The 22,426-nt window shown below is 42.0% G+C and overlaps 1 protein-coding gene, 1 long non-coding RNA gene and 1 other non-coding gene across 4 annotated transcripts in view; 1 reads left to right on the top strand and 2 right to left on the bottom strand.

The window, feature by feature from the left end:
- Positions 1 to 22,426, top strand: part of Clvs1 (clavesin 1) — a 179,253-nt gene that overhangs the window by 145,309 nt on the left and 11,518 nt on the right. For both annotated transcript variants that reach the window (XM_029476174.1, XM_021161296.2), the window contains exons 4-5: positions 8,670 to 8,780; positions 13,780 to 14,015. In XM_029476174.1, the coding sequence (XP_029332034.1) occupies positions 8,670 to 8,780; positions 13,780 to 14,015 (347 nt within the window). The remainder of the gene's footprint in view (positions 1 to 8,669; positions 8,781 to 13,779; positions 14,016 to 22,426) is intronic.
- LOC110293481 overlaps positions 4,180 to 22,426 on the bottom strand; it is a 25,269-nt gene continuing 7,022 nt past the window's right edge. The window contains exons 2-3 of the long non-coding RNA XR_002377800.2: positions 18,549 to 18,610; positions 4,180 to 4,299 (exon numbers count right to left, since the gene is read on the bottom strand). This is a non-coding gene — a long non-coding RNA (uncharacterized LOC110293481). The remainder of the gene's footprint in view (positions 4,300 to 18,548; positions 18,611 to 22,426) is intronic.
- Positions 11,775 to 11,915, bottom strand: LOC115030978. Its single transcript, XR_003836571.1, has one exon. It is a non-coding gene; the product is annotated as a small nucleolar RNA SNORA48 (small nucleolar RNA).

Raw genomic sequence — 22,426 nt, forward strand, 5'->3', positions numbered from 1 at the left:
CAAAAAAAAACCCTTTTCAAAAAAAAAAAAAAAAAAAAAAAAAAAAAAGAAAGAAAGAAAGAAAGAAAGAAAGAAAGAAAGAAAGAAAGAAAGAAAGAAAGAAAGAAAGCAGTCATTACCCTACAAGATAAAGGTGCAGAAAAGGACCTTCGGAACAAGATTCCATTTGTGTAGGAATAAAGGCCAGCAACTGACAACTGGGACCTCACAAAACTAAAAAGCATCTGTTCAGCCTGGGAAATAGTGAAGCTAGAAGGAAACCCATTTGTTATATGAAAGAGGACCTTTAACAGCTATACATCCAACATAATTAATATCCATTATGCATAAAGAACTTAAGAGAGATTCAAGAAAACAAATGGGCCATTTAGAAATTGGCTATGGATCTCATAGTTAATGTGTAATGGAAATCTAGCTAATAGAAGTATCAGAACTGACTGCAATCAAATATATTTAAAATGCTTATCATGTTTAACAATTAAAATGCAAATCAAAATAACTTTGAAATTTCATGTTACTGCAATCAGAATATTTCAAATTTTGGATTCCAACTTTTTCTCTATAGCTCAGGCTGACCATGTAATCCTCCTGCTTTTGTCTCGTAAATGCTAGGATTGTAGGTGTGCACCACCATGCCTGGCCTGGCTGGGTCATTTATATAAGGCACTTTTTTTTTTTTAATTTGGCTATAGCAGGACATGAACATCCTCCTATCTTTATGTTTAGTTATTGACTGTTTAAATTCTCCTCACCGGAGAGCACCTGAAAAGCATGGCCTCTGAGCCCAAGGCCATATCTTCCCTTCACAGAAGGCACTGTCACTTCTGGTTCTTCCTGGACAGTGTTGGTCTTACTAAAGGGATGTCTGTGGTATACCCTGAACCTTCTACCTTTGCCTTTGTAAGGGACTTTAACATTTCTTCCTAAACTGGAGATCCACAAGCAATTGAAAAATGAAGGTCCAGGTATGTTAAGTTGTAACCTAAACTTCATCAGCTGGCCTAACTTGTTTGGCAGAGGGAAGTTTTGCTCATTGGGAGAGACATTTTTTATTCAGACGTAGAAGAAACTACCTGTAACACATACTGATCTCAGTATACAGAAATAGCCTTTTCCCCTTGGAATCCAAGACAACACTGAGTTGATAGAGCTACTTGGAGGTTAGCACTGCCCCCCAGAAGAACCTGAGACCAGCCACACTTTGTGGTCAGATACATCATTGCCCGCATTCTTCCTGCTGAGCAGGTTGTCTGCTCTCTCACACTGACTAGTGATATGCAGATTACTCTCATGCACAGGTTTTGCATGAGTTCTTCGTTTCTTTGCAAGCACATGCATAGTTATTTCTACACTAATGATTGCTATGTGGCATGATAGAAATCCATCATCATGCAATATGGCATATCTACAGGCTCCGTTGCATCAATGAAGCCAATTTACATTGCTAAAGAGGTTTTTCTCCTCCTGCTTTCAAGTGAGAAATAGATGTCATTGGTAGGGCATGCATGAGGGGAATAAATGAAATCTAAGTGCAGGCTGTGTCCTTGCTGTGCCTGTAGAACTCCATATGTGCAACCACATGAATGAAGATCAGGCCCAGAAGACACTTGGGCCTGATTTCTACAAAAGGAAGGAGACCGTAGTCAGAGGACTTCAGTGGGGTCCCTCTCTGTTTTACATTTATATTCTAGTGGCATCTTAAGCAATGAGGTGAGTTGTCAGTTTTCTGAATTTTAGTAGTCCTGTTAATAGTTTTGCTATGAAAGCATGAGGAAGAGACTCAGGCAGCTGAGAGCTAGAGAGTGTAGCTCCCTAGGCTTCCCAAGGCTGAGTGATTCTGGGGCTTAGATGTGTTTCTGAATCATGTTGTAAAGTACCTTAGCCTACAGGCCTTACAAATCTTACTAACAGCTCCTGTAAGTGCTACACTGTCCACCAGCAAAGGTAACTCACAGCCATAAGGAACAACAATATTTGATCATCGGTGAAAGAGAAACGAAATGCTTTGGCCTATACTGTGGTGCCCCTAAATTTTGATCAAACACACAGCAAGGCAGCTAAGTGACATTTGAACAACGATGCCAGTGTGGAAGTAAAGTGTGGCCAGTGTGACCATTAAAAATGGTGGGCACACTAAGAGAGGGCAAGGACCACTGAACTCCATCTATGATGCCCAGGGAAAATACAAGACCCTGGAATCAGGGCTTTACTTGGACTTTGTTCATTGTTAATATTCTATGCAGGCAGAAACAACCATCTTTCTTTTGTAGTTAAAATTATTAGGGCATCCCATTACCATAAGGACTATTCAAGTTCCCTTTTCCAAGCCACTACTACCCCTAGCCCTCTATCCACCTCTTAAGTTTTACATTTCAATAATACCACAAAAATAGAATCCTGCAGTATATAACTTCAGAGAATTTTTTTTGAGACAAGAGTTTCACTATATAACTCAGGCGAACACTGTGCAGACTAAGCTGGCCTTGAACTCACATATGTTGCCTACATATATTGCCTCCTAAATGCTTGGATTAAAGATGTACACCACCATGTTTAACACACACACACACACACACACACACACACACACACACACACACACACACACCTGAGCAACTTGGGTTATTGCATATAGTACTAATTTTACCTTTTGTTGGTGATTGGTGTCCCATGGTACGGACACAATAGTTGAGTCACTTATTTGTGTTGGTTGTGTTCACTCTGACTACCACAAATAAGGCTTCTAGGCACATATCAGGCTTTTTTGTGGAAATAAGTCTTAGTTTCTCTGGACTAAATTATTATAAAATATTTGGTTGGTGATATAACAAGTGATTCTGAAAATTGGCAAATTTTTCTATTCCCTATTAATAAATGACTAAATTCATACCTCTTGATCTTTATCAGCATTGAGAATTGGATATATATATATATATATATATATATATATATATATATATATATAATTTACATGTATTGGTGGTTTGCTGTATGTATGATATATGTGTGCATATATGTACACATCTGTGAATGACTACTTGCCTACATGAAAAGGCTAGAAGAAGATATTAAATGCCTTGTTCTGTCACAGTCTATGTTATTCCTTGAGGCAGGGTCTCTCCCTGAATCTGAAGCTCTTTGAGTAGAACCACAGGCCAGTAACATCAGCAATTCTCCTGTCTCTGCCCTCCACACTACCAAGTTTACAGGATCATGTACAGCTCTATGTGACATTTTATGTGGGTGCCGCTCACTTGAACATGAGTTCTTATGCTTGTGCAGCAAGCTGTCTCATCATTGGGACAGCTTGTTAGCCCCCAAAGTGGTCATTAGTTTTAACTCCATTCTGACAGGTTTGGACTGTGGTGCTCTGGTGCAGTTTGCTCATGATTAATGGTGTAGAACATGTCTCTTGTGCTTATTTGACATCTGTATGTTTTCTTTAGTAGAGTGTTCCTTCAAGTCTTTTATACATGTACTTATTGGGTTATATATTTGTGTTTTTCTAGTACTAATGTGTTTCAGTGAGTGTGTATGTGTGTGTGTGTGTGTGTGAGTGTGTGTGTATTCTATATACTAGTCCTCTGTTTCCGATGTTGTATGGATCATGATTTTGAGTTAAGTCTACTAGTCAAGTCTAGTTTCTTTATCTGGTCCTACCTCTTGAATATAGACACTTTTGTTTTCTAAAAATGACAGAAGGCTTAGACACAGGATGCGTTTTTCATAGTAAAGAATGATTAAGGAAGAGAAAGGAGCCTAAAGTGGCTTAAGATTAGTTAGTTAGAATAGTTTCAAGGACTCCCCGGTGTGGGGGCTTCACCAGTCCAGCAGACTTGGTTCTGAACCTGGACTGCTATGTGCAAAGACCAGCAGCAGAGTTGAAGGGCCTGAGAAAGAGGTCAGTCGACATGTGGTCGAGATGGGGTGACCCATCCACCTGTGAGAAGACAGCTCCCAAGTTCCTCATTTGCCTTCTCTTAACTGCAACATCCCCTCTCTGGACAGGAAGACCCCATACGCCAAAGTACCAGATATAAAAGCTAGAAGATGTTAGTAAAATTATGACTGAGTTTGAAATTGTGCCAGACTTGTAGGGTAGAGTAAATCCTATTTAGTCATAATGTATGTAGTTCTTTGCATAAATTGCTAAGTCCCACTTACCAATGTACTATGAAGAATTTTTCATTTGCACTCAGGATGAATAGTTTAAATAGTGGATGGTGGTTTGATTTGTTAGCGTCATTCTTGTGTAATCTTGACATATTCATGAGTGAATTGGGATGTCCCTTTTATTTTCTGAAAGAAAACATATGGAATTGGATTTTTAAAAACATGAGACCACATATGCCTAAAGAATATTTTTTGACAATTTTAATTTCCTTAGTAATTGGAGGGCTATTCGAATTACCTGTTTCCTGATGAGCTGTGGCAACTTGGAAATTCAAGAGTGATTCCTGTCCTCTAAGTTGCCACATCCCCATGTGGGACTGTATTTCTGTCCCCTGACTCTCCTTTTGAAGCTGTGCGACAGACACAGTTTTGTTGCTGACATTGGTATTTTGTTATATCCCTCTTTGTCAGTCTTGATAAAAGGCTGAATAGTTTTATATACCTTCTCAGTGAACCAAGTCCTGGTTTCATTGATTTTCTTGGCCATTTTTCCATTTTAAACACCATTGATTTCTGTTCTTGTTTTTGTTGTTTCCTTTCCTGGCTGTGGCTTTGTTTTCGTCTCCAAACTCCAGTAGGCTTCACATTATTGATTTGAAGCCCCTCTTCTTTTGTTCAACACACGTTCAGTTTGGCAGATCTCTCCATGAGCAGTAGGCTAGCTGTATCCTGTGTATTTTGATGGGCTGTGTTTTCATTTTCATTCAGTGACACATATTTTTATTTTTTTTTCCCCTGAGACATCCTTTGATCCTTGTATACATTGTTTAGAATCTTGTGGTTTTCTTCCAATTCTTTGAGATTTTTCTGTTTTTTTTTTTTGTTATTGTTCTTGTTTTTGTTTTGTTTTGTTGGTTTGAGTCCCTTTTCAGTTTTGAATATGGCTTTGTGACTACATTTATTTAACTTTAGTTTAGATTTTTTTTTCTGGCCTGAGTTGCTCTCTCTTGGTGTATTCCCCATGCAAATGTGTAAAGAAAATGTATTCTCCTGTTGGGTGGAATATTTTATAAATATATAAATAGAAGTTCCCAGTGGGGAATGAAAAGGAGCCATCATGTTTGATGCAAGTTTGGGGGAAGACCTGACTCTCCAGATGGTCTCCATAGAGATTATCATCATCTACATCCTAGGCATTGGTGATGGAGTTGCTGACCATGGCAATGAAGGTTCTGAATCTCCGGGAATTTTACAGCATGCCCCATGCCCAAATGCTTCTTATTTAGTTTTAGCTTCACTAGGCTGACAGTTTAGGCTGCCTTTGCTAACGTGGTAAGGGAAACAGGTAATACTGAAGTTATAGGAGGCAAACAGACTTTGGCAACTCACTTTTAAGGCAAGGACAGTTTACATAATGCAGCCCAGTGTTTGATATAATGGACACACAGAAGTACATGCTAAATGATGATAGGCAATGAATGGACTAATTGAACCAAGGCTAACCCACTTGAGATCTGTTCTAGGCATGCACCTCCACAAAAATCCCTGAGGATTGTGGGAGATGCCTAAGTGTACAGTTGGCTAATGTGATCAGCCAAGAGGGCCACACAGGCAGGGGCTAACTGAAAGCGTCATATTTGTCATTTCCTCGTCATTACAGTGTTGCGACAGAAATCCTGCCAGAACATCATGGAAGGAGGAATTCATTTCACTAACAGGTTCAGAGAAAACACTCAAGGCTTAGGGGTTGGATCAGGTTGGAGCGTGGTAGCCAAAGATTGACAGATTTAGATATCATCTTCCAAAGCAGAAGTGAGGCTGGTCTGTATTCTTCTAAGGCCCTCCCCTAATATTCTATTCACAATTCCACAACCCTCCAAAACATCCCTGTGACCTGAGAGAATCGGGGGTCAAAACATGAGACCATGGAACACATTTCAGATTCAAACTGCAGCAATGGGTGTCTTCATTTTAACATTCTCTTTCTGTGCCTCACCCTACAGATAATGCACAGCCAGTCTCTACTGAGAACATTTGTATATGGCATTCACCAAACAGGAAGACCTCCTATTTACACGTTATGGGAGGGACCTGAAGAAAAATGGCCGTTTCTACTTGAACCCAAGCTCAAAAATTTCAAGGCTTGGGTCCGTGTGGTTATGTTTGCATGTTTTCACTAGCTGGTTTGTGTGAGGGCAGTAAAAGCCTGCACCGTCTCGCAGGCACATACATGACTCTGAGTCACATTAGCACTTACAGTAGCTGAGAGAGAACGCTTCTTTTCAACCTCCCTTGGTATAGACAGAGGCCGTTTTTTGATGTCTTTGATGATTGAGGTTTTGTAGGCAAAAACTAAATGTCTCCAGGTATTTTGAAAAGTTAATATTGTCATTATGATTTTCCTACTGTCTCTCAAGTACATTTTAGCATTTTCTTCCAATTTAGTAACTTAAAAATATAGAATGCAAAAGACTACCAGAAGAAATATAAATATTCTTATTAGTTACAGTAAAACACACACACACACACTCACAGAGTAAAGTTTGGTTTTTATAAATAAATGCTCTATTCTCGTTCTTTTTCTATCACCTCTCAACTCACATTCATCATGTAAGCTATGTCTCTGAAGAGGAGATCAAAAGGACCATAAAGAAGGAACCTGAGGTGTAGCCCTTCTTAGAAAGGAAGAGCTTGGAGGGACAGTTTCTTGTTTTTCAGGAACCAAAAACATTGCTAGCCCTTGGACTAGACATAAAAGGACAGCATTGGCGAGGGAGTAGCTTGTTCACATAGAGTTTGCCTAGCCTGAGCAAGGCCCTGTGTTCAAAGCTTAGTACAAGCAAAACCCCAATTCACACACACACACACACACACACACACACACACACACACACACACACACACCTTATTCACAGCTTGGATCTTTCTGAAATCAAAGTAAGTGGAGTAAGACCACCAACCACTGTTCATGAACTTCCTGTGAGACAAGCGTCCATTCTCCCCAGACATTTCCAAGAAACAATCTTACCCAAGTCTAGCTTGACGAGTGTGCGTGAGAACATGCTCACACATGCAGGAGAGAAGATTGGCTGTTCTATAGTGAAGGGAACTACCCTCACTGAGCCTTACTGAGCACTGAGTGGCAGCCAGGCCTCCCTGTAGTACAGTTTCCTATGCCCCTCTCACTCTACTTCACAGGAGAAAAATGAATCTACACGAGATCTCCTTTGTTAATCACATCTGTGGAGAATTCAAGAGGGCAACAGCCATGCCATGTTTGGAGAAAATCACTCATGGCAAATACTTATCCAATCCCTTTATTCAGTGGTGGTTCCATTGGGATTTTACAAATCCCGATTAAAGAAAGTGAATAAATAAACTGAACTTCTCTAGTTTAGCCCTCAAAATATTTCATTATTTCCTATTTTGTAAAATGTCTAGGTAGAAGTAAAAGTTATTTTTAAGATTTTCAAATGTCAGCCTTTAAGTTCAGTTCCATATACTTTCATTGAATCTAGGTCACCTTGTGGCAGATGCAGAGGCATCCTGAAGACACGGAGCATTCTGGGGAAAGTTAATAGCCCTCTTTGTTTGTTATTATACTAAAAGTGAGCCAGGCGAGGCATTTCATACACCCACGGAGAGTGCTTAGCTGCCCTTCTTCTCTTGCTAACATTTTACAAGATGTTTGTTGCAATAAACCTCACTGACAGCAAGCATGGCAGCACAAATAGCACTTAGGTGTTTCCCCTTTTAAATCCCATCAGACGAGACAAATCCAATCTGCTGAAACCACACTTCAAGACTTCTTCGCCAAGATCCCTCCCCGTGGGACGTACTAGCTTAGGAGTCACAGGCTCCTGCTCTGGCCTGGATTCCAAACTAAGAGCCGTTTTAAAAATGCCTTTTCAGCCTGATATTTGCGAACTCTGCAGAGGAAGGGGCTCTTGATCTGTCAGGGTGGTCAACCAGCCCTCACACAACATTATCTTTTCCTGAGGGGTTGCATCCAGGGTGGAGTGGACAGGTAGCTCCAGAAAGTGACCAACAGCCCAGGTTGCCAGACCAGGGTCTCTGAGAGAACCTCATCTTAGATTCTTTGGGGTCCTTGTGCAGCCCTTTCTTTGTGAAACTTACCTGGCAAGTTCAAGTTCTGGGCTATTGTCAAATTGGTACAATATTATTGAGAGAAAATGGAGGGAGAGCAGAAACTGAGAGCTGGACTCAGAACCATCAGGAATTGAAGCGTGGTTATACAATGCCATGAAAAATTCTGACTTCTAATGGTCTGGGTTCCACGTACTTCTGTGCACCTCGATAAGTCAGTCACTGCCCTTTGGGAAGACTAGCCTGGCCACTGCGCACATTAGGCTGTGGAGGAGGAGGAGGAATGAGAGAGGAAGGCAGGAGAAGGTAACCAGGCGAAGAGCTGGGCATCCGAGCCCTTTCTTTCCCTGGAAGTGGGACTTCTGCTAGAGGACCCTTGGGTGCGGCTGTCACCCAGAGTGTCAGTCAGTAACTGATGTGCTCTCTCACGCTTTGTATTTCTTTCCTAGGACAGCTTTCCTGCTCGCTTTGGAGGCGTCCATTTTGTCAACCAGCCCTGGTACATCCACGCCCTGTACACACTCATCAAGCCATTCCTTAAAGACAAGACAAGAAAACGGGTAATGAAAAAGAAGTGTCTTTTCACTTCTAAGTGGGGGAGAGAGGGTCCCCGGAGTGTCTGTGACAATTACAGTGCTGTTCTGTGTGTGCACTTTTTAGCCCCTGCTTTTACCATGGTTTTGCAACTTTTACCATGGTTTTGCAACTTTTGAACATTTGTACTTTAGCAGGAGTTTGCAAATAACTTGTATTTAATCAATAATTCTGTAGAATGGGTTCTCTTCAGAGCACCAGACAAACCAAAAGAAACTTTGAAGGCACACAAATACCAGATACCAATTTTGCTATAAATGCCTATATAAATAGTTTATGAAGCCACTTCCTGCTCCTATTTGATTTGCTTTTTATGTGGGATATGTTTGTTTGTTTGTTTGGGGAGGGTGAGGGAAGATCTTATTATGTAATGCAGACTAGCCCCAAATTCTTTTTTAAAGATTTATTTATTTTTATTTTATGTATATCATTGATTTGCCTGAATGTATGTATGGATATGTGCCACGAGCATACAGTGAACATGATGACCCAGAGAGGAATTAGATACCATGAGACCTGAGTTACAGACAATTATGAGCTACTATGTGGGTACTGGCAGTAGAACCTGGGTCTTCTGCAGTAGCATCAAGTCCTCTTTTGTGCTCAGCCATCTCTCTATCGCCTACGCTTGGATTCTTAGTCCTCCTATCTCTGTGTCTGGAGTTCTGGGATTATAAGCATTCACCTAGTTGCTACTTCTTCTTCATGGACTATGTCAGCAGTTAGCATTTCGCCCTGTATCAGCACCATGAAAACTGGTTCTTTATGCTTTTTTTTTTCCTCTCATAGACCATGGTAATTGTCAGATCCATCATCTGTAAGGTTGAAAACATTGTTTGTTGAATGCAAAAATCTTAAAAATAAAGCTTGATATAATAATGACATTAGTCAGCATTTGAGAAGCCAGCGTCTTTCATCAGAGCAGGGATAGCATGGCATGCTCTACAGCTGAGAAATATGTGCCCATTAGCTCTCTGAATCTGACTGTTTTTGTTTGTTACGTGCGAAAACTCACCCCTATACCACAGACTCTTTGGAGCAATTTAATGAGACAGCATAAAAACATCTTCACAATGCCATTCGTGCCATTCACAATGCCAGACACTTGATGGCTTTTACTGCTCTTTACCCTTTACCGTTCTTCCCCACCAGCTTTATTAAAACATACTTGACAAGTGAACATTGTATGTGTTTAAGGATCACAGTGCATCCATTTAATATCTGAATACATAGCAACATGATTACCCCAATCATATCTATAGTTATGTGACTGATGATATGTAATTGTATGGACACACACACACAATCAATCAATCAAACAACAGCAAAACCAAGAAGCATAGAAAACACCCATGGTGGAAGCTATAGCGTGTCACAGTGCGCCCTGCAGTCTACCCCTCTGTCCACTCTTCATTTGCAAATGCTCATTGCAATGAGTCATTATTCTGGTTCAAGAGCTCTGGCTTCTGTGATGCCATCAATTGGATCCTTATTGGGACTCCTTCCAGTTTTCCTGTCGTTGCCCTGTGTCATGGAGATCCTGCAGCTTTGAATCAGCAGGACTGGCCCTGTCACGAGTCCCAAGCATTCATAGAGGATTTGGGATGAACCATCTCTGAGACCCGGACCTGGGCCTGGGTGATAGCAGAGCTGCACAGCTCTGGCTAGACCACCCAATGCTACCATCAGCAGGAGGCAGGGTCAGCTCTCTTGCTCTCATTCCCTTGGATCCAGATCTTCTGATTATCACAGGTGGCAAGGGGCAGGAGGAGTAAAGCATCACCCCCACACCCATGCCACTTTATGAAAATCAAGTGATGGGGCCAGATCTTTCCAGCTCTTACCTTGAAGGCTGGCTCACCTGTGCCATCTTCACCAGGGGCAGCTCTACTGTGTGCTACATCTGATGAGGGACAGGGGCAGACTATCTGCTCTCATGACCCCAGGGCCAGCTCTCTGGACTGCTGCAAATGATGAGGGGTGAAACACACACACACACACACACACACACACACACACACACACCACTACCACCACCTCTGAGCAGAGGAACAGCAGAGCCAGGTGCCACCCCAGTCCTCACTCAGGACTGGCTCACCTGTGTCCCTACCACCAGGGTCAGCTCTGCTGTGCTGTCCAGGGGAGGTTCGGGGCCTGCTCTCCCAAGTGTTATAGCAGGGCTATCTCTCCAGAGCTCATCCTGTAGCCAGCTTTCCCAGCTGCCAGAGGTGGTGAGGCACAGGGGGTGGGGATATGTCACCTGTGTGCCTATGCTACCCAGTGGCAGATAAATGGCACAGTCAGCTCTACTATACTTGTGCCTTCAGGGATAACTCACCCACACCCAAAACCATACCCCTGCCATTAGGGCCAGCTCCACCTTCCTTCTGGGTGCTGCTAGCAGTGAGCACTGCATCCAATGTGGGACAGTGTCAGTTCTGCAAAGCTCCTGGACATCCAGCTAGTCCTCAGCAGCTGTCCTGACCAGTGACATTCTCAAGTTCTCTGTGGTAATATAAGCCCCAGATGTCTACACCAACTACTGCCATTGCATAGCCTAGCCACAGACTCAGACATCACCCTCAGCCATAGCTTGGGCAGTGACCTCAGCATGATCCCAGGTGGCAGGGCTCGCCACTCACAACAGGCTACTCCTCCCCACCCTGGAGTCTCCAGTTCCATCTCTCTCTATAACGCTCAAGCTTCTCTGTCTCTCCCATCTGACCATGACATACTTGCACACTTTGGTGGCTCTAGCTGCATGCTGGCCACATGGCAGGCAAGCCCCTGGTGACATCCTCCATCCACGATGCCTGGCATGTCAGCAAGCAGGAGTTTATAGCCCATCAGTGCCATGCACTGGAGGGCAGGTCTGTAGATGGCATGGCAGTGTGCAGTTCTCTGTCTGTCTTCCTTCCTTCATGTTATGCTGCCTGGATTTGATTGCCATGGTTTGGTTTTTATGAGTCCTAGGCATAAAATAGCTTTGGCTCCCAAAATAGGCAACAAACTAGGATGAACAAGGGACTGTGTTCGGCTCTCTCCCTGTATGATATAAGAATACCACTAATAAGGTATCCCTTTGCCCATTGCCAGGGGGTGAGGATTCTTAATTCTTAAGCCTTGAACACACCTTGGTTTTTAGAGGACATTATCATGGACTATTGGAGAAGGACAAGCTCCTGTTCCCAAACAAGGACAGAACTTAGAACTGGACATCGCCAGCACCAAGAAGCAGGGGACTTACAAGACATTCTATAGTCTACTCAGGACAGTACCAGGAACCACATGCCCAACATTGTTTGCAACAAGGCTTCAGACTTCCCAGAGCTTGCATTTTCTACCTAGTAGGGGATGGTGGGAATTCCTCCCACAGTAGACACAGTCAATGAAACAGAGCAGGGAGGTTCTGGAGCTCCTAATCCAGGGCAAGTGGGTCCAGCCTTCTACATCTGTGTTCCTCTCCAATGGACTACAGGATCAGGAGGGTTCCCAGAACAGAGTCAACTTCAGCAGCACATCCTGTCCTTTAAGGCCTGATTCTGTGGGCTGTGTGATTATAGATGCTTAGAGTAGAGACCAGAGCAAGACTTGGTGTGCTTCTGATACTCCAGCAGCCACTCTAGAGTGTGTTTCATAGAAGCCAGAAGATCTTAGCTGATTCACAACAAATCTTTTTTTATATTAACTTTCAGCCATGTCCAATAGCAATGTCAAAAGTGCACATTGCTTTCCCAGGCACTGAAATGCCCAGAAAAGCTCCACACTTACCTTCTTCCCACTTCTATCTTTATGGTGGTGTTTACAGTACAGGCTCAGTGAACACAGGAGAAAGTGTGGGAGTTTGTTGCTGACATCCAAATATGGATACTTTAAAACTCATATTTACATTTCATCATTGCCAGCTGTGGCATGCATGTCCAGGCGTAATTGATGGTGTTCCACTTGAGTACCACTTACTTACTCCATATAGTTAATTGTGTGTAACTTATGCATTGCATGTAATTATTTTACGCCTGCAATGTGTATAATAACTGACATTATTATAGATGTAGTTTAAATCAACTCTCAAGGTCAGTTTCTAAATTGTAGTCCGTGACAATTATCTACTTATTACATATGGTTTGTGGATTTATCTAAAAATAGCAGAAAAGTGAAGCTTTTCCCCTTCTCATTTTGGCCACTTTGCATCATTCTACACTGTGTGCTCAGAAAACACAAAGTTGCTTGGATATCAGTGCTCTGTGTAGGTGAGAAGGGAAAACTGCTACAAAGGACTTCCTACAACACATCCTCAGGTCATGGTTCTACACTGAGAAGGAACTAATTGAGCATCTACCTAATACACTCACACCATCCTGTAACTAGGGGGTAAAATATCAGCATCATCTCACTCTCCCGAAGACCCAACGGAATGAGTTGGGACAGACCTAGAAGCATCAGGTATAGAGTTCACAGTAGGGACAGCATGCAGAGTCAGCAAGGGCAAAGTCTGGGACTGAGTTAGGCAGGAGAAGCAGAATGGACAAAGACTCAGAATCTTTTCAGTGAGAGGTTGTTCTTGGTTGGGCCTGAGAAGATGGTTGTAACTAGAGAGGTTATGGGGACCAGAGTTCTCAGAGAGATGAGGGGGTACTCAAAACAATTTTGAAGCAATTGGTATCCCTGTTCCATTCTTAGTAGGAATAAGTAGGAGATGACTGTACGTGCAAATCTGCATGGTGGGCAAACAAAGTCAAATCTATTCTTAAATTTGATTTCTAAAAAAATGACTATCAATGCAGCCCATTTTCTAAGCAATAAAATATCCTTTTATAATGACTAAGCCGTGGGCACAACATAATTGCCTCTTTGAACACCATGGCCACCAGAGGCATTTCCAATTTGTCTTTGCTAAATTGTGTAATAGATTAAACAGTTGGTCATGTTTTAAATTTTTGTGTTGGTTATTTTTTTCCTTTCCAGATTTTCCTACATGGAAACAATCTAAACAGTCTTCACCAGCTAATACACCCCGAGTTTCTGCCCTCTGAATTTGGAGGAACCCTTCCTCCTTACGACATGGGCACTTGGGCCCGGACATTACTTGGCCCTGACTACAGCGATGAAAATGACTATACCCACACTTCCTACAATGCCATGCATGTGAAACACACCTGCTCCAACCTGGAGAGAGAGTGCTCACCCAAGCCCATGAAAAGGTAAGGCCTGCCAGAAGGCATGAGAGGCTCTAGTTAGATCTTACTGTGGCTTAAAGAGTTGAAAACTCTGTGGGCACAGAACTGAATAAAATAATTTTAATTAGAGTTTACAGAAAATGGGTCTTGGCTGACCCCCCCTTTACATAGTTTAAGGGACAAACTTTATGTCATGATTACAAACCGACTCTTAAACTGCAAGAGTCTGTGAAAATACAGATGACACGCTAGGCCTTTGAGAGACACTGATGACAAAATAATCCAGTGGAGAGAACATGCCTGTTGTTCATCTTTTTGGAACCAAAGACACATTTTTTTTTTTTTTGGCTGCAGCACCATAAGGCATTAGGGTCATCAATATAAATAAGATCATGGTGGTGTCCCTCTAGAAACTACACCAAAAATGACTTTGAGCATGCTTATAAAGTGGGTCGTCTTGGAGCTCCACTTGAAGGGTAGAACCTCAGGAATTCTGTTAAAAGGGAGATGAACCTTACAAAGATGGGGGTGCTGTGACATGCAGCTTGAAAGTGTACAGAGGGTTTTGGGCATCCAGTAAACTCCCCAGAGAGGTTTAGACTCAACCGGTACAGCGTGCTGCATGGGTGCTTGTGACAACGCCATGGAAGAAGATTGCTCGTAGTCTTTCTTTCTTTCTATGCTGTTTTTTCTCTCCCTTCTTTTTTACCCTCTCCTTGACTGCTTGTATTTTTTTTTTTTGACATTTCAGAGGAAGAGTCAGAGCTTTGTTTGTGCTAGCTCAGACAGTGACCTACATGCCTAGACTGAGCGTGGCTTTTGAAATTTGCTACACAAATGATCTTGGTATACTCACAATCCTTTGCTTTTAAGGCTAAAATCCCCATTAGTCACCATCTCAGTCCCAAGTCCAATCTCTCTCCATCTATGACAAAGAGTAGGCCCTTCCACTTGATTTTTCATGGATTATATGGACTATATGTTCACACCTAGTAGTTTTCTGACATCTGATAGTGAGGATTCATTGTCTGCAGTTACTATGATGAATAACCAAGGCAGTCTGGGCTCCTTAAACATCAGGAGCATCTTTGCTCACAGGTCTGGGACAGAGCGAGCTAACATCAAGGTCTCAGGACAGTCACCATCTTTTCAGAGTCTCTTCCGGCCATGCAGACGGTTGTCTTTCCCCCTTGTCCTCACAGACCTTTCTCCTGCTTATGTTTGAGTCCTAATTTCTTCTTACGAGAACATCAGAAATGTTGGCTTAGAGCCCACTCTGACCACATTTTACCTTAATGACTCCTTTAAAAAAATTCATCTTCAAATGCAGACATAACCAGAGGGACTGGTGTGAGAACTCCAGTCTGGAAGTTTAGCAAGAGACGAAGAGCGTGATGATTTGACAGCATCTGTCTGTGTCCTACAGATATAGTTTATATATCTACCTAATGTGGCCTGGGAGTCTAGAACACTGACAGATCATTGCAGCCATTACTTTGTTAGTGAGTATTTATTTAGGCTGTTGTTCAGTTTGTTTGTTTGTTTTTTCTCTATTTTGAACAATTATTTTCTCTGTTTGTCCTTAGCTTGTCTTTCCATTTCCCAGGAAGGTTTGTCTGGGAAGCCTCAGATCCCTTCCATTGCTGGGCCAGAGATGCTTGTCCTCTTTAGGTTTCAACCCATACTGCTCAAGGGTGTCCACAGAGGCAGTTTTACCAACAGTGATTAAAAATCAACTTTCCCCAGACCTAGACACCTCACTGATGCAAGAACAAAACTCGACATTCATGATATCTCTGCACCTCTTGGAACTTGCAGAATGCAAGAAAATTCAAAACAGACCTAGGGGAAAGCGTCAATATAAACTCCTCTGGTCTCCCACTTATTATTAGATGGATCTTTTACTCAAGTCCTAGTTTTTTAGGAAGCTTCATTTTGCAGTGAACAGATTCAGACAGGCAGTGATGGAGTAGCGCAGCCCTGCTGCATGGCCAAGTCAGAGTTCTGGATTGATGACCCTGGAAGAGTACTGTGAGCTCCAGTGGGCATGCACAGGTTTTCGGCTCCTCCATGGTTCTCGTCATTCGTCCAGTCCATTTGGAGTGAAGTGGTTTTTTTGTGGACTGATCACTTTCTATAATGAGGCTTCTGAGCATATATGGCCCTGAGTCCCGAGGTGATCACTGCTTTCTCAATGGAATAGTTAGCAGTAAAATGAGAGACAACTGGTTCTCTCCCCAAATGAATGACTGTAACAGGTGCTGCCTCCTTGTTCCTTGGTAACTGTGATTCTGCCTTTAATCAGAAGAGATATTAATTACTACTTTAATGGAATTTTCTTTAAACAGATCATTTCAGGGTTTTCTTTAAGCCAGTGAATATCCGGTAAGAGTTTGAGGTATTCTCTGCTCCAGTATTTTAAACTTTCTGGGATTTCCTGAACTTTTCATGTGTGTGTGTATGTGTGTGTGTGTGTGTGTGTGTGTGGTGTCCACAGTGAGTGTGTATGCACGAGTATGTGTGTGTGTGACACGTTTGCTACAGGGCATGTGTGGAAGTCAGAGTCACTCTAACATGCTGGTTCTTACTTTGTATTTTGTTAAGATGGGGTTTCCTCTTTTGCTCATGCATGGCCATGTCAGAGCTCTGGATTGATGACCTTATTACTACTGAGTATGCCAGACTCACTGACCCGTGGGCTTGGCCCATCTCTCCCTCCCATCTCATGTTTGAACATTGGAATCTCAGCTACGTGCTCCCAGATTTGGCTTTAGATGGGCTCTAGGGATTAGAATTTATATGACAAGCATTTTATCCACCGAGCCCTCTCCCAGCTAATCATTTCTGGGGTATTTTAATTATTATTATTTTCTTAGGAGCCCTCTTTCTCTCTCCCAGTCCATTACCTGTTTCATAAAGGTTAAGTGTAAAATAGCCCATTTCTTCCTTCCTAACTCATTATTTCAGTGTGTCTGAAGAGCCTGTGGCCAAATCTGTACAGTTTTTTTTTTTTAAATCAGCAATGATAATTTTTGTTGTCAATGAGACAAAATCTCAACTGCCTTAATTAGGAAGGGAAGTTCCTCATTTTGCATAATGACATAACGTGCCACATTTTTGTGACTGCAGGAGTGCAATAAGAGAAGTTTAGTGCTGACACCGAACCCACGTTCTCGCCACCACGTCTGACACAACTGTGAGATTCCCAAGCTCACTGCCCTGACTTGTGTGGGAAAATCATACCCAGACAAAGGGTCTTTGTTAGCTGGACAGGAGGAGGGAGGGCTTGGGGCTGGAAACCAACTGTCCTGATGTAGGCTTAGTTAGACGTGTAAGACTGAAATTTCTTTCCCATGAAGTAATTGCATGACTTCTAAATCCACATCCAGGTTTTGTGCCCTCTCTTCTAGTCATTAGGCCATATTTATTAATTATTTTCTGATTCTAGCTTTTCTCACTGGCAAAGTAATTAAGATGGCTATAGATATGGTAAAAACCTAACATACCCACAGGGTCAATGTCTTGAAGTAAATGCTGGTGAATGACTAGTCATTTTATGAGAGTTTTACATACATGCATACATACATACTTAATACATGCATATGTGAATGCACACATAATACATAGATGCATACATACATGCATGCATGCATATAGACATACATGCACAATACACATATTCAAATATGTGCCCATATATTTGTATTGATTAGGAGATTATTGATAAATTTCATTAACTTTTTCTCTTAGCTTCATTTGGGCTTGGGAATTTGAGCTAAAATTCCCAAAAAGCTGGAGCCATCTGACGACAGGCACTTGGTACAGAGGAGGGTGTCTAGGAAGGAGCTTGGCTTCCAGGCAATATTGAGAAGGGGCCTTCAGGGCTGGCAGCTTGCACCATGCCAGAGATCACAAATGGCTTTTGGGTTTCATTGTTTTGTTTTTCTTCTAATTTTCTTCTACCCTGAGGCAGCTATTGACCCTGCAGCAGATGATCTCAAGATAATCAAGAGCATCTTTCTTTCTTGGTTTTGCTGAACACAAATGAAAGGGAGGTCTTTGAAAAGCCAGGATTTGTGTTACCCTCTGGACCTGTCACTGTGCACAGAGAAAAGACACATCTGATTTGCAGGATTAGGCCACGAGGTTATCCAGTAAAGGGTAGGGGATAGATCTGAACTACACAAGACTGTTATAGAAGGCAGACGGTTCTTAAATGAGCATGGACCAGAACTGCATCCCCACTATAGCAATGCAGGTCAAACCTTCCAGGGCCGGCAAGAGAAAGCATAGATTTTTAACATATTCTCTTGTTGAACTTGAGCAAGCTCCTTCTCCACTGTATCTGAATGCACATCTATTTATAGATGAATGTTCCCTGAACAGTATATAAAAATACATTTTGTGGGAGGTTGATATAGGAAAATTATGAGGTCAAGGCTAACCTGAGTTACACAGCAAGACTCTATCTCAAAAGAGAGGGAGGGAGGAGGAGAGGGGGGAAAGAGGGAGAGAAAGAGAGAGGAGAGGAGAGGAGAGGAGAGGAGAGGCACTCACCTTTCTTTGTATTAATAGAGATTTATGACACTTCAGATCCAGAAGAGGTCCTTAGGGGTCATCTACAAGACACCAGGTTTGCACCATTAAAGTTCTTTCCCATTATCCACCACATGCTTATGGCTATGCATGGTCTAAATGACTTCTGAGGATGTCACTTTTACTGAGCAATCATAAACTTGTATTTCTGTAATATAGCCATGACTGTTTTATAAACTTTTAATAATATATTAAAGCAGATTTGCTTGACACTTTTTAATTTCTTACATGTACAAAATGCCCACCATTTAATGTAATATGAAAGAGGATGTAAAAGCATTTCCTTCACCGCTTTGCCCACTGCTGCTCATGAGCAATAACTGGGCCTGAAGCGTGAGTCTTCTGACTTTAGGCTTCAGGGATTTTCCTCTGCTATTCTCAATTTCCTTTGTAAGCATTTTGATGTTTTTTGCCCCCGCTCATGATCTACACAAACATAATATTTTAATGTAAAAAATACAAGTGCATACACTTTCTCTTTTTATATTGTCATTAAAGTTATACAATGTTTCCTTCTCCATGGCCAAGATCATGAGACCTCATGCAAGGGAGCAGAGAGAATTCTCTATCAACAAAACTGTTTTCTCCATGTAGAGTGGCTTCGTGTCTTACTGTACACTTCTCTCCTCATGCTTCCATGGAAGTACACTTCAGTGATTGGAGTTGAGAGTGTATGGAAGCCCAACGTGGAGGAACTTTGACTGACCATTAAGCTCCACATCCCCTCATAAGCCTCTGCTTTCCAATTCCCATAGTCGGGGACCCCTGCTGTACAAGGAGGGGGATTGCTCTTTTTTTTGCCAGATTTGGGTGCATTTTCCTGCAATTACAGCATTTGTCAACCTGAGGCAGGAGAACTGTAAATTTTAGGGCAGCCTGGGATGCACAGAAAGACTTTATGTCAAAAACAAACAAGCAGCGGGCTAGAGAGATGGTTCAGCAGTTAAGAACACTGACTACTCTTCCAAAAGTCGTGAGTTCAATTCCTAGCAACCACATAGTCCTGAGTTCAATTTCTAGCGACCACAACTGTCTGTAATGGGATCTGATGCCCTCTACTGGTGTGTCTGAAGACAGCTACAGTGTACTCATATACTTAAATACTTAAACTAAATGTTCTTTAAAAAAAATAAGAAAGCTTTCATTTAAAACAAACTAACTAGCAAACACCAAACAAAGAAACAAACAATAATCATACCATTATCCCAGCTTTGTTCAACTCAAGGACTTCATTTATATCTTGGCAACAAAAAGAAAGGCTTGAGCCTAATGATCCTGAAGCCACCACGCCCTTCTCAGCAGCCCAAAGTGACAACAGGAAAGAAGCATTCTTTGCTTGGCAGAGTCCATTTGAGAAGGGGCTAATGTAGACTAAGAGGAACCCTGAGAAGAGGTGATTCATCCAGGATTCAAATACCAGGCAAAGAACCAGGACTGTCCACCCCCCCCCCCATCCCCAGTCTCAGCAAGTATTCAAAGAGCATGTCCATGGGTCTGAAGTCACAGGTCTGTCTGTCATGGAGTAGAAAGACTAATGTCAGCCTAGAACTAGTACACATAACACACACACGACACAGCTGCCTCAGTCATGAGGTAGATAATGAATGTAACACTTTTGCTTATTAGCACTAAGCTAATGTTTCAAACTGATATAACATGCCATGGCTCCCTTTTGGTGTGTGTTTAATTAAAATATACACCAAACTTTTTATTGCTGGGCTCTAATATTTTTGTTCAAAAGGTAGTAAGAGTTATTTACAAAAATTCAAACTCAACTCCAGTAATTTCTAAAGTAAGTGTTCGGTGCAGTATGTTTATAGATAAAGTTAAACATTCAGTACTTGCTGGGGATCTTACAGTGATCAGGGGCATTAAACATAGAATGGCTCTCCAGCTTGTTGCTATTATGAGACAGTAGAACTTTAAGAGGTGGGAGATCTTGGTCATTGGAGACACGTTGTGTCTACCTGTTTCTGTTTCCCTTCCAAACCACAAAAGGAGCAGTTTTCCTTTGCTCTGTGCTCCTAGCAGGATGTGTTGGGTAACCATAGGCCTAAAAGCAGTGGAGCTAATCAATTTTGAAACGGAATTGCTGAAAGCATAAGTCAAAATAGGTCTTTTCTCTTTACCTTTAGACTATCTCTTACATTAAGACAGTTGAAGGAATCCTGTGAACACAGGTGCAGAAAGCCTCACAGAAGAGGAAGTCTAAAAGACCTCACCTGTGACCTCAATCACAATGAAAGAATAACCACTGTTTTAGAGAAACTTTTGGTCCAGCTTTGTGGTCCTCATCAGCTATGCTATAAATAGTCTACTTTTTTTTCTTTTGACTAAACATCTTCATCCTCGTATTCCTAGAACACCTTGCTGGATTGTGCATAAAGGTGAGAAGGTGGCATAAAGACACTGTGAGCCACCTGATTTGGGTGGCTGAGCAGAAGGTCTCTTTGATTACGTTCAAATTTCTGAGCAGGAAAGATCTACAGATTAGAGTCTCCTCTCTTCAGTAACCCTGACTACCTATATTTATATAATCCTAATGATTGGGGCGGGGGCTTGTGAATCTAGTAATTTTCAGTAACTTCCTGAGACTCCTGAGTTATTTCATGAGTTTTAAAGAGCTTACTCTAGGAACTTCCTAAGTCTTAAGAAGCCTCACACCAGGATGAAATGTTTCAACTATGAAAAAATTGTTCCAACCCCTCTCTATCTCTCTGTCTCTGCCTCTCTGTTTTTCTGTCCTTCTCTCTTCCCCTCTTCTCCCCTTTTCTCTCCTTCCTTTCTTTTGTGTATACTTGTGTGTAAATGCATGTGTGTACAGATGCACATGTATGTATATATGTGCATAAGTGTAATGCATATGGAAGGCACAGTTCAACTTTGGGTGTCAGTCCTCTATTATTATCTACTGTTTGTTTTTATTTGAGATGGAGTCTCTTACTGACCTAAAGCCCACTAAGGCTGGCTGGCCTGTAAGCCTCAGACATCTGCCTGTCTGATTCTGCAGTGTTGGGATTACAAGCATACACCACTGTGCCCAGATTATCTGTGTAGATTCTAGAGATCAAACTCTGGTTCTTGTACTTCTGTTCAGGCGCTCTACTAAACCATCTCCTCAGCAACTACCCTGCTTTTATAGTCTGAGTTCATGTTTGCTGGATAACTATTCATTTCCAGCAGAGTTAATAGATCATGTGAAAGAGTGACAAATGGCAATGTGAGCACAGAAGGACTTTGCCTTTGGAGCAGGGCAAGGGGTCTTGAAGTAAAGAAAAAATGATCCACACAGCTACTGACATCATCTCTTAATGAACAGAACATAGTCTCTACTGTCCCCCAGTTGCCTGGAGTCTAGTGTTCAGCTTAAGTAAGGTTAAACACTTTAGATTTGGGGTGTCATTGCTACTCAAATAGATGAAGCTTAATTGCTATAGCTTCTTGATATAAAAGACTTCTAAGGAAACCATATAGCTCCAATATTTATGCAGTTTTCTAGATACTGGAGTAGTCTAAACATGTTAACAGAAATTTGTTAACATTTGTGTGTGTGTGTGTGTGTGTGTGTGTGAATGTATGTATGTATGTATGTATGTATGTATGTATATGTGTGTGTGTGTGTGTTTTTACTTGCTTGCTTGTTTTGAGACAGGATTTCACCATGTAGTCATTTGCTCTGTAGACCAGGTTTGCCTGGAACTCATAGAAATTTGCCTGCGTCTGCGTCTGCCTCTGCCTCTGCCTCTCTCTCTGCCTCTCTGCCTCTCTGCCTCTCTGCCTCTCTGCCTCTCTGCCTCTCTGCCTCTCTGCCTCTCTGCCTCTCTGCCTCTCTGCCTCTG

The sequence above is a fragment of the Mus caroli genome, chromosome 4 (genome assembly GCF_900094665.2).
Source record: "Mus caroli chromosome 4, CAROLI_EIJ_v1.1, whole genome shotgun sequence".
NCBI lineage: Eukaryota > Metazoa > Chordata > Mammalia > Rodentia > Muridae > Mus > Mus caroli.